Here is a 16,289-nt window from a genome sequence, read left to right on the forward strand (position 1 = left end):
GGTGGCAGCGCCGTGACAAGAAGGGAAATTCCACCCAGAAACGCACCCAGAGACACAGAAGAACCAGTTTCATAAAGTAATGGCGTTATTTGATTAAAGGGAGGAAAAATTCCTGTCAGAAAATGACCAGCAAGCGCCAGGCCAGAGACTCGGGGTGACCCAGTGCAGAGATGCTGCACCTGAGGAAAATCCTCAGACTGAAGGAGAGATGAGGAGACTAAGATTGGAACTGGCTGAAGTTGAAGCAGAGAAAGAAAAACATCAGGTTGAGCAGAAGTGGTGTTCGGTGAGGTGGGCCCTCCATTTTGAAGTGAGAGAACGGGCCCAAGGGCGCCAAGGGAAAAAGGGCCGTCGCCATATTCCCAAGCCTTTGCAACCTGACCCATCTCTTCTAATGCTGCTGTCCTCTCCTTTGGAAACTGAGCAAAAGTTTTCTCCGTCTTAGTAATAACACTCTCTATGTTCCTTTTCTCTTTCGGACATCCTTGAGGAAAATAAAAGGTTGGAACCAAGCTGGGGCAGGAAAAGCGTTTTTTGCTTCTCTGGGCCACAGACTCCCCCAAACCGGCCGGTCTGGGCAGCCATTGTGAAAGGGAGAAAGGCGGGAAACTCCAGAATCTGAATGGAGAAGTGCTGCCATTTCTCTGAGGCAAAAAGCAGAGAAAGGGAGGGGGGAAAGCCAGGCGGGAAAATTCTGCAACCTGTACTAAAAACGAAAGAGAACAAACTCTTTTTGTGCTGGCTGAGCGATGCTGCAACTCAGGTGATGCTCAAGGACTATTAAGCATAACTAATGTTATGAGAATTATAAGGTCTAAGGTATTATTAATATTAATTGGTGGCAGCGCCGTGATACGAAGTGAAATTCCACACAGAAACATACCCAGAGACACAGAACAACCAGTTTCATAAAGTACTGGAGTTATTTGATTAAAAGGAGAAAAATTCCTGTCAGAAAATGACCAGCAAGCGCCAAGCCAGAGACTCAGGGTGACCCAGTGCAGAGATGCTGCATCTGAGGAAAATCCTCAGACTGAAGGAGAGATGAGGAGACTAAGACTGGAAGTGGCTGAAGTTGAAGCAGAGAAAGAAAAACATCAAGTTGAACAGAAGTGGTGTTCTGTGAGGAGGTGCTCCATTTTGAAGTGAGAGAAGAGCCCAACAGCGCAAGGGGAAAAGGGCTGTTGTGCCCATATTAATTGGTGGCAGCGCCGTGACACCAAGTGAAATTCCACCCAGAAACGCACCCAGAGACACAGAAGAACCAGTTTAATAAAGTACTAGAGTTATTTGATTAAAAGGAGGAAAGATTTCTGTCAGAAAATGACCAGCAAGCGCCAAGCCCAAGTGATGCTGCGACTCAGGTGATGCTCAAGGGCTACTTAGGAAGCATAACTAATGTTATGAGAATCAGAAGGTCTAAGGCGTAAAATAAATGTTCATAAACGTTCCAGGCAGACACATACCTAAGTATATCAACCGCGTGTCTGAAATAGTACAGGCGAGCAATCCTGAAGCCCTTTGGACTCTTTCCGGGACCTCAACTATTCCTCTGCAGTTTGGATGGAAAGGGGAGAAGCTTCCCCCATGTCTCCCTGCTCCCAAATCCTGCCTGAAGGGGAAAAGGGGAGCCGGAGAGCTGGACTCAGAAATTCAGAATTTGTCATCACAAAGGGAGGGCCAGGCTCTCCAGGTAAATCCATTAATAGCCAGGTAAACCCAGCCACAGGTATCCTGGCAGACAGGATTTCTGCTGTAGACCTGCCTCCCTCTGGAGTGTGTGTGTTAAGGGAGAAATCTGAGGGCTCCCTTGGACAAAAAACAAGGACCCCAGCCAGGAATCCCAGAGCAAAACAGCAGCCAGTCGCCTTGGTCTTGATTGAAGACTGTCAGGACAGGACTCCCACCTGCCAGAAGGTGGAACAAGATGGCAGCCCCAAACAAAAGAGAACCCAAACTTTTATTAGCTGCTCATCCCCATCCCCCATTTCAGGGACGCGGGTGGCGCTGTGGGTTAAACCACTGAGCCTAGGGCTTGCCGATCAGAAGGTCGGCGGTTCAAATCCCTGCAATGACGGGGTGAGCTCCCGTTGCTCGGTCCCTGCTCCTGCCCACCTAGCAGTTCGAAAGCACACCAGCGGAAGTAGATAAATAGGTACCGCTCCAGCGGGAAGGTAAATGGCGTTTCCATGCGCTGCTCTGGTTCGCCAGAAGCGGCTTAGTCCTGCTGGCCACGTGACCCGGAAGCTGGACGCCGGCTCCCTCGTCCAGTAAAGCAAGATGAGCGTCGCAACCCCAGAGTCGGCCATGACTGCACCTAATGGTCAGGGGTCCCTTTACCTTTTAATCCCCATGTTACATCCCCCAAACTACATCACTAATGCATCATGAAAGGGGAGGTCTGGTGGCCGTAATCTGAGCATCCTGGACCCTGCCCCACGGTTCCCCTTGCCCTCCACCAAACACCCATCAAGTGGAACAAAAGAGATATTTCCATCTCCCTGTTTCCCAGCCCAGTTCATCCCACCCTTTTGTCTCCATCTGGGCTTGTTCTTTCTGGCATGGCTGCCTGTCTGGCCCTCAGGTCTCAGGAGGCCAGGGATGATCCCTCGGGCCGAGGGGCTGCTGAGGAGCTGAGCTCCCAGGTCTAGAGGACTTTCTGAAGTTTCCCCAGGGAGCCAGTACAGAGAGACATTGATCATTTGGTAGGGTGCAGCAAAGGCCCTTTGAATAGACAGGAAGAAACGGCAATGAAGTGTTTTGTGGGGACAAGTCACAAAAGTGATGGTGCTGGTTTTGGGAGTGGGCTGCATGTGCAGGAGATCTGCTGGAGGGGCAACCCCCCCCCAATTTATACATAAATTCCTTGCAGTATTTGTATGCAGGAATGTCCAAAGTCCATTTTGGGGGCCTCATCCTGCCCGCCGGTCGATTTAAATGTTTGATGTATTATAGTATTTTAATATTAATTTTTTTGGAAGCCGCCCAGAGTGGCTGGGGAAGCCCAGCCAGATGGGCAGGGTATAAATTAATAATAATAATAATAATAATAATAATAATAATAATAATAATAATAATCCGGCCCCCATGGCAGTATATGTCCTGGGGTCAAATCCCCAAAAAAGCAAAAAAAGCTGAACAACTCTTCAATCCTAAAAGCTCAACAACTTTGGTGTAAAATTGTATAAAAAGTTCAACAACTCTTCAATCCTTAAAAGCTCAACAACTTTGGTCAGCCCTACAATAAGGACTCTATATTGGCTCTTGGGTACCAAAAAGGAGCAGTGTTTTTTCTTATAACAACAGATAGTGTTCTTCCTGTAAGCGATTAAAAACTTTAGCAGGGTTGACATAAACACGAGGCGTAAAAAATAAACTTCTGGAGAGCAAAAAGATTACATTTATAAACAGGTTGGAACTGGTGATATAAAACAAGGAACCGCAGAGAGCGGAGGAGGGAGGTAGAAACACTGTAAAATGAGAAATGGGGAAAATACAATATTTTTCTTTAAAAAAGAAATTATCAATGGAACACAGATAAAATTGGGGGGGAAGCTTTTGAAAGCTAATACGAGTGATGTAATAATGTTGGCATCATATTATTAATTTCATTTCTATACCTCTTTATGTTTTTAAGGAAAGACTCTCAAAGTGGTTGACAAGCTACATTAAGGCATCAAATAAAACCCAGAATAAAATGTAAATTTTGTCAAGAGGCAGGGAGTTCCAAAGTTTTAAGGGCTGCCATGTTGAAAGATGGATGTTTTCATCATAACAGCAGCAATAACCGTGTATTTGGCTTGATATTTTTATTATTAAAAAAACCCTCAATCCATAATTGATCTTATATGGCCAGAAAAATCTCCAGCATCGTTCCTCATAGATTTGTGGATTATATAATTGCTTTGACACCAGTGGGCTTCTATATGTGGTATTTTATTTTATTTTTGTCTGAAACGTCACATGAGCATTTTTTGTGAGATAAAAATCATGGTGATAATTGAACAGAAAAGCACAACAGCAGACTATCCTGGGGTGAAAAATTGGTCGGAAATTCCCCTCTGGTCTTTCTTATTCTGATTTACGTAATTTATTTCTGGATGACCAGCATTTAAATGACTCTGAGGGGGCTTAATAGCCCTTGAATAAAAACAGAATTAAGAATAAATAAATCCTCCTCATGACCAGCATTGATTCGAGGGCTTAATAGCTTAATAGCCCTCGAATAAAAATAGAATTTAAGAATAAATAATTTTCCCTCAGGGTCACGTGATTTGCTTCGCCATAGGGAAAAAATGGCGGGAGAAAGAAATCTCGCGAGGCTTCTCTCTCCTTAGAAATCAGCCCCGCTGGGCTTCAAGCGAGCTGGTTCCGGGGCTGCCAATCCTAGGCGATCCACCAATCGCGTGGCGGGATGGCAGCTTCCCACGATCCCGCCTCCAGGAGCTGCGAAGGCGGAGGCGGCGCCTTGCTCCCTGACGTCACCCGCCCTATTTGCATAGCCGCCCTCCCCTTTCGGAGCGCCGGTGACGTCAGCCCGGGTTCTGCAGGCAGGTGCCGTCGCCTCGCGCCGCTTGTGCTGCTCCTGCTGCATTTGCTGCTAGACCCGAAGCGCGTTCCCGAGGTGAGTGCGCGCCTTGGGCAACCCCCCCCAGCTTGGCACCCCCCCGAGGCCGTCTTTTCACCTTTCGTGCATTGCACCTTTTGCATCCCTGCATTGCATGCGAAAGAACGCGTCTCTGGGGGGGGCTGGTAACCTTCATTTGACACATGCAAGATGCAAAATTGCAGGGGGGGGGGAAGAAAAAAAGCCAAGCCTAAAGCGCTGGATTCTTTAACCAAAAAGATCATTAAAAATGTTTTGGTCAGGGATGATGCTGGCTTGCTAACGGGAGCGGTGCTTTCCTTTTTTTTTTATTTATTATGAATTTCCTTGCAATGGGCGGCGATGGGCTAAGCTGGAAATGCTGGCCTGGCAAAAGAGGCTTCGGTGATGCAGATGGTAAACAGGCGGATTGGGAAAGGAGGGACGGGGGCGGGAGGGGGAGCGAGAAGCGCAGGTTGGAAAAGGAGCCAGATCTGGTGGGCCTTATTTGCAATGGGGGGGGGAGGGAGGCTGCTTTTTGCAAAAAAAAGCAAAAACCTCAACTCAAAAAAGCAAAAAACCCCTTCCCAAACCTCTGCGTTTTGTAATGAGCTGGATCCGAATCGCTTTGGCAGGAGCTCACCTTTCGGATGACAAGAACGAGCTTAAGATGGTTTTTTCTTTCTCCCTCTGCCCCCTTTTCCAATTCCTCTGATGCAGAGAGAGCTTGCCAGTCGCAAAGCTAAAAAACGAAAAATCAAGGCGGAGAGAGGCAATTGATTCACGTTTTTTGGATCCTCTCCCCACCCCACCCCCTTTGGCAGACCATAATTGCAACCCACTGCGTGCTTTTCGGGGGTGAGCGATGCAGCATTGAATGTAGGCAAGGAGATGATGATTTTGGGTGCTTGCCTTGCCTTTTGCACGGGAAGGAGAGAAAATGGAATGGACTGGGCCAGCGTTAGCCCTACTCGGAGTAGACCTATTGAAGCATTGCATACATCCCTTGCTTCCAGGATGTACCCCCTTTTTTGCAATTCCACCTCCTATCCTCTTGCTTTTCATCCATTTGCAACTGGATCAGATTTGTCAGGGGGAGAACGGAGTGTGTGTCCTGTTGATGGACGGCCGTCCAGGCCAAAGGGCTGCCACACAACGCCTGGCGTATAAATGATTGATGCCCGGGTGCCAGGGGCAACCAGGAAGCTGGGCCCTATCGATGTCGCCAAGATCGACGTCTTTTCTGCGGGGACCGGGGCTGATGGTGGCTGGTGGCCTGGGTGCAGGGCCCGATTTACGTCAAAGCTCAAGCTCTAGCTTAGGGCCCCACTCTCTTGGCGGCCCCCAAAAAATTAAAGGGAGAAAAAACCGGATGTCCATTTCCAAAATATTAGATAACAAACAAATGAAATAAAACCTACATCCAGAAACCGTGTTTTGTGTTGTGCAGGCTCCACGGATGTAAGTCATGGGCCTCGCCTGCTCCCTCAAATATCCCTGCTTTGCTCCTTTCTATATATAGGGTGCCGACATTCTGCATGGACTGGTTGCAGGGCAAGATGTGCAAATGGCTTGGGATAGCTATTAGGTTCATCAGTGACCATATAGCATATATTCAGCACCAAAAACAGCGACAGTTTGATGTTGACAAAGGACAGCTGGACATAGAAAGGGCCCGTTACCTTCAGGAGCTGAGGGCCTCATCAAACCTCAATCTGGCCCTGCCTGGGTGGGCTGGGTGTGTGTGTGTGAACCAAATGTGTGGGGAGGAGCAGACGGCCTGTGGGTGGCTCAGGCAGAGCCCCCTGTTCAGGAGCAGTCTATCTGCGGACAAAGAGGTGGGGCCCTGCTGCTTGAGCATCCGCCTCCGTTGTTGTTGGCTGTTAGTTTGTATTTGGCAGGATTAGATCGAATCTCACATGCGGCCCCGGGGCCTCTATTACCAGGCCCTTGGCACCCTCCTCTTGGTTTTGGACTGGCTGGAATGTTTCTCTCAAACTCGGACCAGGCCTCTTGGAGGCAAGATTTGCAGCAGTGGCTCCTCCCGCTCCTGGCCCCACTTACCCATGCAGCCCTCGGGACAATTGCACAGCGCACAATGTGGCCCTTGGGGTCACGCAGGGCCGGCGGGGAGGGCAGGATAGGGGGAAGCAAGGTAGACGAGGGCCCCGGAGAGGCCCGGGTTCAAATCGACGCTCAGACATGCGCCGGGTGACCTTGGAGGCCATTGAGTGTCTTCTCATCCTGTTCTGCCTCACAGGGTTGTTGTGATGATGAAATGGGGAAGGGGAGGGTGGGAGCAACTTAAGCATCCTGGAGGAAATGCAACAAATATTTACAATGTTTGAGACGCTGCATAATAAGTAGAATAGTTGTTTTCTGCATTATTAGAGGGATTCTTGGAGGAGTGGTGGGCTAGCGCAAGGCAATAAATATATTTATTATTAAGTAAATTTGTATACCACCTGATAACCACAGATCTCAGGGCAGTTCAGAAGATAAAATTGCAATATAAAAGCACAACATGCAGAATAAAAATAAAAACGAGAGCAAAATCAGCCAAAGGCCTAGTTGAAGTGGAATAATTACATAATTACGGATATGTAATAAACAACTTTAATATGTAAGTAATCTTCAGAGGAAATACGGAATACACAACAAATTACAATATTATGATTATTACAGCAATTCTTACAGCAAATGTGAGTTATGCAGTAAATAACCATAATATTATTTTGATCATCCTTGGAAGAGGAGATCTCTATATCGAGTAATCCTCAGAGGAAATATGGGATACAGAGCAAATAATATTATCATTGTTATCAGAACAATTGTTGGGGCAGATGTGAGTTATGCAGTGAAACGGCTGTAATCTTATTTCATTCACCCTTGGAAGAGGAGACATGTAATATTGTTGTTATCATGGATATGTTGTTGTTTTGATTTTATGTATTTTTATATTTTGATTTTATTCTGTGAACCACCCTGATAACCTCCCGTAAGCAAGATCAGTGGGTGGGGGTCCCCATTCTGGGTGGGGAGGGAGCTGAAAGCAGGGCGTTTCCTGCCCCCCATGAAAGTTTGAATGCAGTTGCTTTGCATTCAGGTCCCATGTTCATCCATCTGGGAAGCCATTGCCAGTCAGAGTAGGCATTACTGATCTAGGTGGGCAAGCTGGTCTGGATTCCACATTAGACAGCTTCTTTCACCCCTCTGTGTGTGCCGTCGGGGTTGCAGAAGGAAGCAGACCCCGCAGGATCGCAGCCGGCAGGCAGCCTGTTCCCGATACCAGGGACAGAACATCCCGCGTGGGCAAATTTAGCTTTCCGGACCGCCTCCTCTGACGCAGGAAAACGTGGCTCTTCTTTTCCTTTGCCTGCTCACAAAGGCACGGTTTTTTTCTCCCTTGCTGGGAAGAAAGGGGGAAAGTGTGAGTCGATGTGCAAGAATATCTGGTGCGTTTTGGGACTACAACTCCCATCGGCCAGTGCTGCTGAAGGAGAAGGATGATGGGCTTTGTAGTCCAAAGGTATCTGAAGGAGGGGCGCCACATTGACACCCCACTGCAGTCAGGGCTTGAGAAAAAGGCAGATCAGCCCTCTTCCCGTGTCAAGACTCTTCCCAAATTAGTCACCCTTTTTCCTGGGGGGTGTCAATCCTGCATGCCACAAACAGGCAGGCAATGGGGGGGCGCAAGTTGTCAATCATTTGTGGGGGGGGCATCTCTCCATTTCTTCGAAGGAAATAAGGAGTTTTGCATTGGCAAAAGCAAGCTGCCTGTCTCTTGCCTTGATCTCACTTAATCCTGTTTCCTTGTTATCCTTTTTTGGAGTTTAGCTTCTTTGCCAGAATTAAAATTCCTGGAGGTTTGGGGTGAACCGGGGGGCGCATCCTTCCCAATGCAGCTTGGGGACCCCCCCTGCCCTCCCTGATACACGAAAATACCGCTAACTAGGATCTGTTTTTTTTATTTATTTCATCCTCCCCGGCCTGAGTGTGCAAATGTGTCTCCCCCTCCCATAAAATACCGGTTTAGGTCGCCTTGACGCCTCCTGTAGGAACGGCTCAGCGGCCCCAAGATTTGCCTGATGCGAGCGGCTGGCCATTTAATTAGCTAAAAGGGTTATGCAGAAGGAAAAGTAGGCCGTGGAACAAAGCGTGCGGGTTGAAGGGCCGTTTAATAGGGCTGCGGCCCTCCCCACCCTCCCGGGGAAATCTGGCCAGAAGCAGCATTTTGTGTATGCTGCCCGCAAAGAGAGATTTGCTTATTGATTTCGCTCAGCTGTTTTAATCCAACAGGGTTAGAAAGGGATCTGGGGCAGTGGGCGAATGAGATGGGGTGGGCTCGATCAGAAAAGATGGCGACGGATTCGTGGAAAGCCCCCGGCCGGAAATGAACAATCCTTGTCTTCGTTCCCGATTCTTAAAACTTGCCTTGCAGTTGATGCATCCCCACCGACGTTTGCAACTGTAATACATGCATGTATTTAAAGAGGTAGAGATGCTGTATTTTTTTATGGTGCACGGCAAAACACAGCAACGAACGATGGGATTTGAAAAGGGAGCCGAACAGGCTTCCGTCTTTGCCGTCTTGTTTTCCTTCGCATAGATATTTCCCCCCAGCAGAAGGCCGTTCTCTGGGTGTCACTTTGACTAATAACCACATATTCGTTATTATTTCTCCCCTCTGCAAGCATTTTTTGCCAGCTCGCATTTGAGCTGCATTGCAGGAGGGGGTGGGGGAAGGTGGATGTGGAACGGAAACTGGGTTTCGTTTTCTTCCCAGTCTGTTGCACCATTAATAACGCTGGTCCTTTTTTGCATAGTTAAGATAAGGGGGAAAGACAGGCTGGGAGCCTTGTTATCGTTACTATTTTATTTTTGCCCATTTTACTCTCAAAACAGCCCTTTGAGGGAGGCTCCTTTGAGAAACTGATCTCTAATAATAATGATGTTGATGATGAGAATTTATCAATATGACTGGGTTACCCCTGCCACTCTGGGTGGCTCCCAACAGAATATTAAAAACACGTTAAAACATTAAACCTTAAAGACTTCCCTAAACAGGGCGGCCTTCAGATGCCTTCTAAAAGTCAGGTAGTTGTTTATCTCCTTGACATCTGATGGGGAGGGTGTTCCACAAGGCGGGCGCCACCACCGAGAAGGCCCTCTGCCTGCTTCCCTGCAACCTCGCTTCTTGCAGGGAGGGAACCGCCAAAAGGCCCTTGGGAGATGGACCCGTGTCCAGGCTGAATGATGGGGGTAGAGGTGCTCCTTCAGGTCGACTGGGCCGTTGAGGACTTTCAGCACCAACCCTTTGAATTGTGCTCGGAAATGTCCTGGGAGCCAATGTAGGTCTTTCAAGGCTGGTGTTATGTGGTCTCCTCTCCGTCCCCAGTCCAGCTGCCACATTTTGGATTAGTTGCAGTTTCTGGGTCACCTTCCAAGGGAGCCCCACAGAGAGCGCATGAGCTCTTGCTTTGGTTTCTCTTTAATCCTTTCTGGCTTCCACGGGTGTCTCCTGGGGTGCTAGCGAGGGTCACCCCGGCCGGCCCCCCGTGTCTCACCGCCTTGCCTGCCCTCCCTCCCTCCCCAGATGGCCTCCGCCACTGACGCCCGCTATGGCCAGAAAGAGTCCTCCGACCAGAACTTTGACTACATGTTCAAGATCCTCATCATCGGCAACAGCAGCGTCGGCAAGACCTCCTTCCTCTTCCGCTACGCCGACGACTCCTTCACGCCCGCCTTCGTCAGCACCGTCGGCATCGACTTCAAAGTCAAGACCATCTACCGCAACGACAAGCGGATCAAGCTGCAGATCTGGGTAAGAAAAGGGCCCGTCTCGCAGGGTCGCTCGCTAAGGGAAAGAAGAAGTAATAATAATAATAATAATAAATTATTTATACCCCCAGCCACTCTGGGCAGCTTCCAACCAAATATTAAAATACAGTAATACATCAGAGATTAAAAGCTTACCCAAACAGAGCTGCCTTCAGGTGTGATCTTTCAATGTGACTGAAAGAGCCCCATTTCTCCGCCAAGAAAGAGTTGATGTTGGGACAGAATTGGGGGCCTGATCCTGCCGGGCCCCTCCGTAACAGCCTCTCTTGGCCTTTCCCCAGGACACGGCCGGGCAAGAGCGATACCGGACCATCACCACCGCCTACTACCGGGGAGCCATGGGCTTCATCCTGATGTACGATATCACCAACGAGGAGTCCTTCAACGCCGTCCAGGACTGGTGAGTCCCGGGGGGGGGGGGGGGAGGAGACCCTGGGGGTGGGAGGGGTTGTCACCAGCCTCTGGACTATTATTCATCTTTTTGATAATAATTTTTACTAATTTTCCATTATAATCCAATATTAGCCTCACTGTAACAATACCAAGATATACCATATTTTTCCGTGTATATGCTATAACGTTATTGTTCTAGTTAAATAAATTGTTTAAACTGTTATTAAGGAATTGATTATTTTCCTCCTTCCAACCAAGTACAGCAGAAAAGTTGTCCAAATATAAACTGCTGACTTATTAAACCTCGCCATAAATTCATAATTATCTGTGTTTCTAATAGTATAACCAAATCAGTAATTTTTGATATATCTGTAAAAAACAACTCTGAAAATTTATTATTCCAAAAAGGAAGCCTTCCTCTGGTTGTATTAAGATTATACCAGCAAGAATGAGTCTTTCTGTAAAAAAAGTGATTTGAATCAAGTCTTACTGACTAGTGATTTGAATCAAGTCTTACTGATTAATGATTTACATCGATTTGATTTAAATCAAATCCACCCTGAGTGTGGGCAAGACAGAAGTGTGACTTTGGGAGAGAAAGAGACTTAAGGCTGCCCTTTGCTAGCCCAGATGGGGGCAATGGAGGGCAGAGAGCTCTCAGCTTCTGAAGCACATAGTCCAGTCATTGGAAGCCCCCCCCCAGCTGCTTTGGGACTACAATTCCCATCATCCCTGACCACTGGTCCTGTTAGCTAGGGATGATGGGAGTTGTAGTCCCAAAACAGCTGGAGGGCCGAGTTTGGCCATCACTGGCTTCAAAGCTCCGCAGGAAGGGCAGGCAGTGAGTGGTCTTTTTTGGCTGTCCCAACAGTCTTCCCATGACTCCCCTTGCTGCTTCCTTCTCTCCACCAGGTCAACCCAGATCAAGACCTACTCGTGGGACAATGCCCAGGTCCTGCTGGTGGGGAACAAGTGCGACATGGAGGATGAGCGGGTCGTCTCGTCGGAGCGGGGCCGCCAGCTGGCCGAGCACCTGGGTGAGTCGGCAGCCAGAAGAAGGCGCTCTGGGGGTTGTGGAAATGAGAGAGAGGTGGAAAGCAGGAATCCAGGAGGGGGAGAAGCTTCAGGGCGTTGCAAGGTTTCTTCTCAGCCGCCAAGGATGGCTTAGGCTGCCTCGCAGGGTTGTTGTGCCAATGGCGGGGGGAGAGGCCCATGGGCAGCGGCCTGAGCTCTTTGGAGGAAAAGGGCGTGTCAGTGTAATAATAACGATGGAGAGGAGAGTAATAAAAATGATGTTTCATTATGGTAATAATAATAATTGGTGGCGGCTGCGGCTAAAAACAGGAGCACCTCGGTTTTCGAACGTAATCCATTCCGGAAGACCGTTTGACTTCCGAACAGCTTTCGAAAACCAAAGCATTTCCTTCCAGGTTTTTGGCGTTTGACATCCGAAACGTCCAACTTCTGAGACGTTCAAAAACCGAGGTGCCACTGTAATACTAAGTGGTATGATAACAATAATTAATGGTGATTGATAGAATTGTTTGAGTTGGAAGGGAGTCCTGGGTCCAGCCCAGTCCCCTGCAATGCAGGCATCTCAACCAAACCACCCCAGGCCAGGGGCCACCCGACCTCTGCTTCAAAAGCTCCAAGGAAGGAGGGAGACCCTTCCGCTGACAAAACGCCTCTTACAATCAGAAAGCTCTTCCTGATGTTGAGTCCTTTCTTGGAACCTGAAGCCATGAGTTCAGGTTCTGCCCTCCAGAGCTAGCTCCCATCTTCCACGGGGCAGCCCTCTGGGGGGAAGTTTTTTAAAACATTTGACACTTTGTTGTGTTTTTAATGTTTTGTCGGGGGCAGCCCTGATTGGCTGCATATAAATGAAATAATGCTAACAGTTACAATAATAATGATGACAATAATAATAATCAGACATGAAGATAATAATGATGATAAGAATAATAATTCAGGATGAGGATGGTGTTAATGATGTGGTAATGAAAGAAGAAGAATGAGGGGGGGGGGATATGAGAGATGTTTGCCCTTGGGTGGGGGCAGTTTCTCTGTCTCCCCTCTTGTGCTTGGCCAAGGGAGGAGGGTCTCTGCCTTGTCGGAGGTCCTGCTGGGCGTTTTGAGATCCTTCTTTCTCCTTCCAGGGCTCTCTTGCATTTCCTGCCCCCCCCTTGCTCTCTGTCTCTCTCTGTGTGTTCATTCTTTTATTTCATTTTTGCAACCCCCCCCTTCCCCTCTGTGCCAGGGTTCGAGTTCTTTGAGGCCAGCGCCAAAGATAACATCAACGTCAAGCAGACCTTTGAGCGCCTGGTGGACATTATCTGCGAAAAGATGTCTGAGTCGCTGGACACGGCCGACCCCGCCGTCACCGGGGCCAAGCAGGGTCCGCAGCTGACCGACCAGCAAGCCCCCCCGCACCAGGACTGTGCCTGTTGAAGAGACTCCCAGGCGGAGCCCCCCAAACCTCCCCCTGCCCCCCTCCTGCCGCACCTTCCTCCTTGCCTGCCTCATGTCTCCCCCCCCCCCCCGCCACCTCCCAAGTAACTATGGAGTCCTGGCCTAGCCATCTCCCCACCCCCATCGACCCATCCCATTGCTTTATCCTTTGTGGGGTTGTTGGTTTTTGGGGTGGGGGTGGGGGGGACGAGACCCCAAACCTAGGAGGGGTGTCAAAGCTTAAAAACAAACCACCTCCCCTCGCTCTCCTTTAAGGGAGGGGTGAGAATTCAGCCCCCTGCCTGTCTTCTCTTTGTGGATTGTCTTTTCTTTGTGGGGCGGGCTGGGGAGGTGGGTGGTCAGCGTCGAGAGGAAGCTGTTTCCACTGTTCTGGGTTCTTCTTTATGTTATGTTATTTATTTATTTATTGGACCACACGCCTCTCGATTTGTAGTTGTTCTTGGTTTTGCAAATCTGGGTGTCCACCGCTGTTCTCTTTCTTCCTCCTCCTCTTTCACCTTCCTTTGCTGGTTCTTTTGTCAATGCATTCTGTGTGTCACCCCCTGTCTTGTTGAAGAGAGCAGAGCAGGCACCCCATGCTTGGACCTGCCGTTGCTGCGAGGGTTTGACTCCTCGGTTAGAGCGGCTGCTTCCCGTGCTGAAGGAAGTTCTCCCTGTTCCGGTCCCTGGTCTCGGCTCCAGGTAAGGCTGGGGGAAAGAAAGCGGAGAGCTGCAGCCAGCTAATGAGCACAGCGCTAAGCTAAATGGACCAGTGGCCTCATTCTTCAAAAGGCATATTCGTTAAAATCAAACACAAAGACCGGAGGCTTTTTCAGCAATTGGGCTGTTGCTCAGTATAGAGCGCCTGCCCTCCAGTCCTCAGTCCCCAGTGGTATCTCTAGGTGGAGCTGGAAACAACGCCCCCCCCCCCCCGCCTGGAGGGCCACTGCGGGTCAGTGTAGACAATATACTGAGTGAGACAGACCCAACGGTCTGACTCTTGTAAAGCCGAATTGCTTCACTCCCCGTGTTTGAATTCTGCAGCTGCCGCCCTCCCCGTTTGGTCCCTCTCTCCAAAGTAGGATTGGTCCTGCAATGCCGCTAGCGGGGAGGTCCACACCTGCTTCTGTGCCTGCCCCTCCGGCTGTGCAATTGTGGGGGTCCTTCCTCCCCCAAATCGGTCCTCTTCATCTCTCTTCCTCCCGGAGTGGCGGCGTGTGGCTGTTGTGGCATCTTCAGGGCAGGACATCTGCGGCCCTCCAGCTCCTGACCTTCTAGCCAGTGTGGCCAGCGGTCAGCGAGGGAGTTGGGAACCCCAACAGATCTCCCTTCTGAAGCCTCGTTCGGCAGCGTAGAAAACGATGCCTGGCTCTGTATGCTTTCAGATCTAGGAAACAGCTCAATGTGCAGTTGCGGGGATCTCCTGGCCTCCAATTTGTCTGGACGCAGATCTCCCAGCTTCCCAGACTCTCTTTGGCCTCGCTGGCTGGCTAGGCAGGGAGGGCAAAGACCCTCCTTCCCAGTCCGGCGTCGCCAAAATGCCGCCAGGAGAGCTTTCCTCGATTCCCATTGCTGCCCTGCAGAGGATGGCTTGCGTCTTTCTTTCTCTCTCCCTTCTTTTCCCCTGCGAAAACCCCTTTCCAGTCCTCCTCCCGTCTTCCTTGGTGTACAGGAAAAAGGAAATGCAATCCCCAAGGCCCGTTCCCTGTAAATAGAAGTAGACTCTGAAGTGTGTGTGTGTGTGTTTGGAGGTCCTCTTGCCGTGCTGTGCTTTGTGCTGCTGGTGGTTTTATTTATGTTTCATGTGCGTGTGAGCGTGCGTTTGGGGTTTTTTTTATTTATTTAAAGAAAATGTTAACATACACGGTTTTTCAGTTGCTTGTAGGTTATTCTCTTTTTTAAAAACAACACCACCGTATTTATTAAGATGAACGAGAATAAGGCAGGCCGAGGAGGAGAGGTTGGCAAAAGGAGCAGCCGCTAAACTCCTCCTCGGATTAATCCATGTTTAAAGCAGTATCGCACCACTTTAAAAATGACAGCTGCCCGCACTCCCCCCAAAGAATCATGGGAATAGTCGTTTGTTCAGGGTGCTGTTCCCTTCGCAGAGCTACAAATCCCAAATCGGTTTAACAATCAACTCTTCTTTCCAGGGAACTGTAGGACAGCATTTAATGCACTACAAAAACCCTCCCCAAAGATCCCTGGAGACCCCCATCCCCTCACGGAGCTACAATTCCCAGAGTGGGTTCACTGGGCAACTCCATCCTTTCCGTTTGGCCCATGAGGGCCAGTATCTTAGTTTCTTCCAGGAGGGAAGGGTCCCAGGTTCAGTTTCTGTGATCTGCACTGTACTGGAAACCCCGGACAGCTGCTACCAGTCAGTGTTGACAGTCCTGAGCGACATGGGATTCCTCTTTGCCCTGACATACACCCTCTGGGAGCATGTCTGGGTCCTTGATGGCGCAGACCACTTAGGGCTCCGTTCCCCAGACTTGGGTTTTCAAACTACACAGGTCCACTTTTGTGGAACCACCTTCCCCAGTAAAGTCCACCAGTCTGATCCAGTCCTGTTGATCTTCCAGACCCCCAGGCTGAGGAGTTCTTCAGCAGCTTGTGTTATTGCAGCTGATTTGCAATTGGGAATTTGTTAGCTTTGGCTCTCTGCATTTTGCAGGGTTGGGGGCCAGATTCTGGCCCCGTCTGCACTGAATAGTCAAGGCAGCACCGTTGCACTTGTCCCATTAAACTTTAATTAGTTTAATGTAAATGCCCAGTGCGCTTCCATCGTCACAAGTCCCACTACAGCAGAGTATTTCGCACAGCAGTTGAAGAGCAGGAGAGGCAGTATCTTTTCAAAGAGGAGTCTTGGAGCATGCGGTTTGTAACTCAAAGATAAGGTTTATTTACAAAACAAAAAACAACCCTGGCGAAGAACCACACATCTCAGCAAACACGCCCAAAAAGGGGAGAAAGGGAAGAACAAACACACAGGAGACTATTTATACAAACTCATGTTCCT

General features: G+C 49.2%; 1 protein-coding gene across 1 annotated transcript; it reads left to right on the forward strand.

Annotated features, from left to right (window-relative positions):
• Positions 1-4,330: 4,330 nt before the first annotated feature.
• RAB3A (RAB3A, member RAS oncogene family) lies at positions 4,331-13,702 on the forward strand. Its single transcript, XM_083720710.1, has 5 exons — positions 4,331-4,624; positions 10,182-10,409; positions 10,708-10,826; positions 11,732-11,856; positions 13,077-13,702. Exons 1-5 carry the CDS (start codon positions 4,415-4,417, stop codon positions 13,265-13,267), a joined length of 873 nt encoding a protein of 290 aa, XP_083576836.1. The 5' UTR covers positions 4,331-4,414; the 3' UTR covers positions 13,268-13,702.
• The last annotated feature ends 2,587 nt before the right edge of the window (positions 13,703-16,289 follow it).

Source organism: Podarcis gaigeae, assembly GCF_964106915.1.
Source record: "Podarcis gaigeae genome assembly, chromosome: 18".
In the NCBI taxonomy this organism is placed as follows: Eukaryota; Metazoa; Chordata; class Lepidosauria; order Squamata; family Lacertidae; genus Podarcis; species Podarcis gaigeae.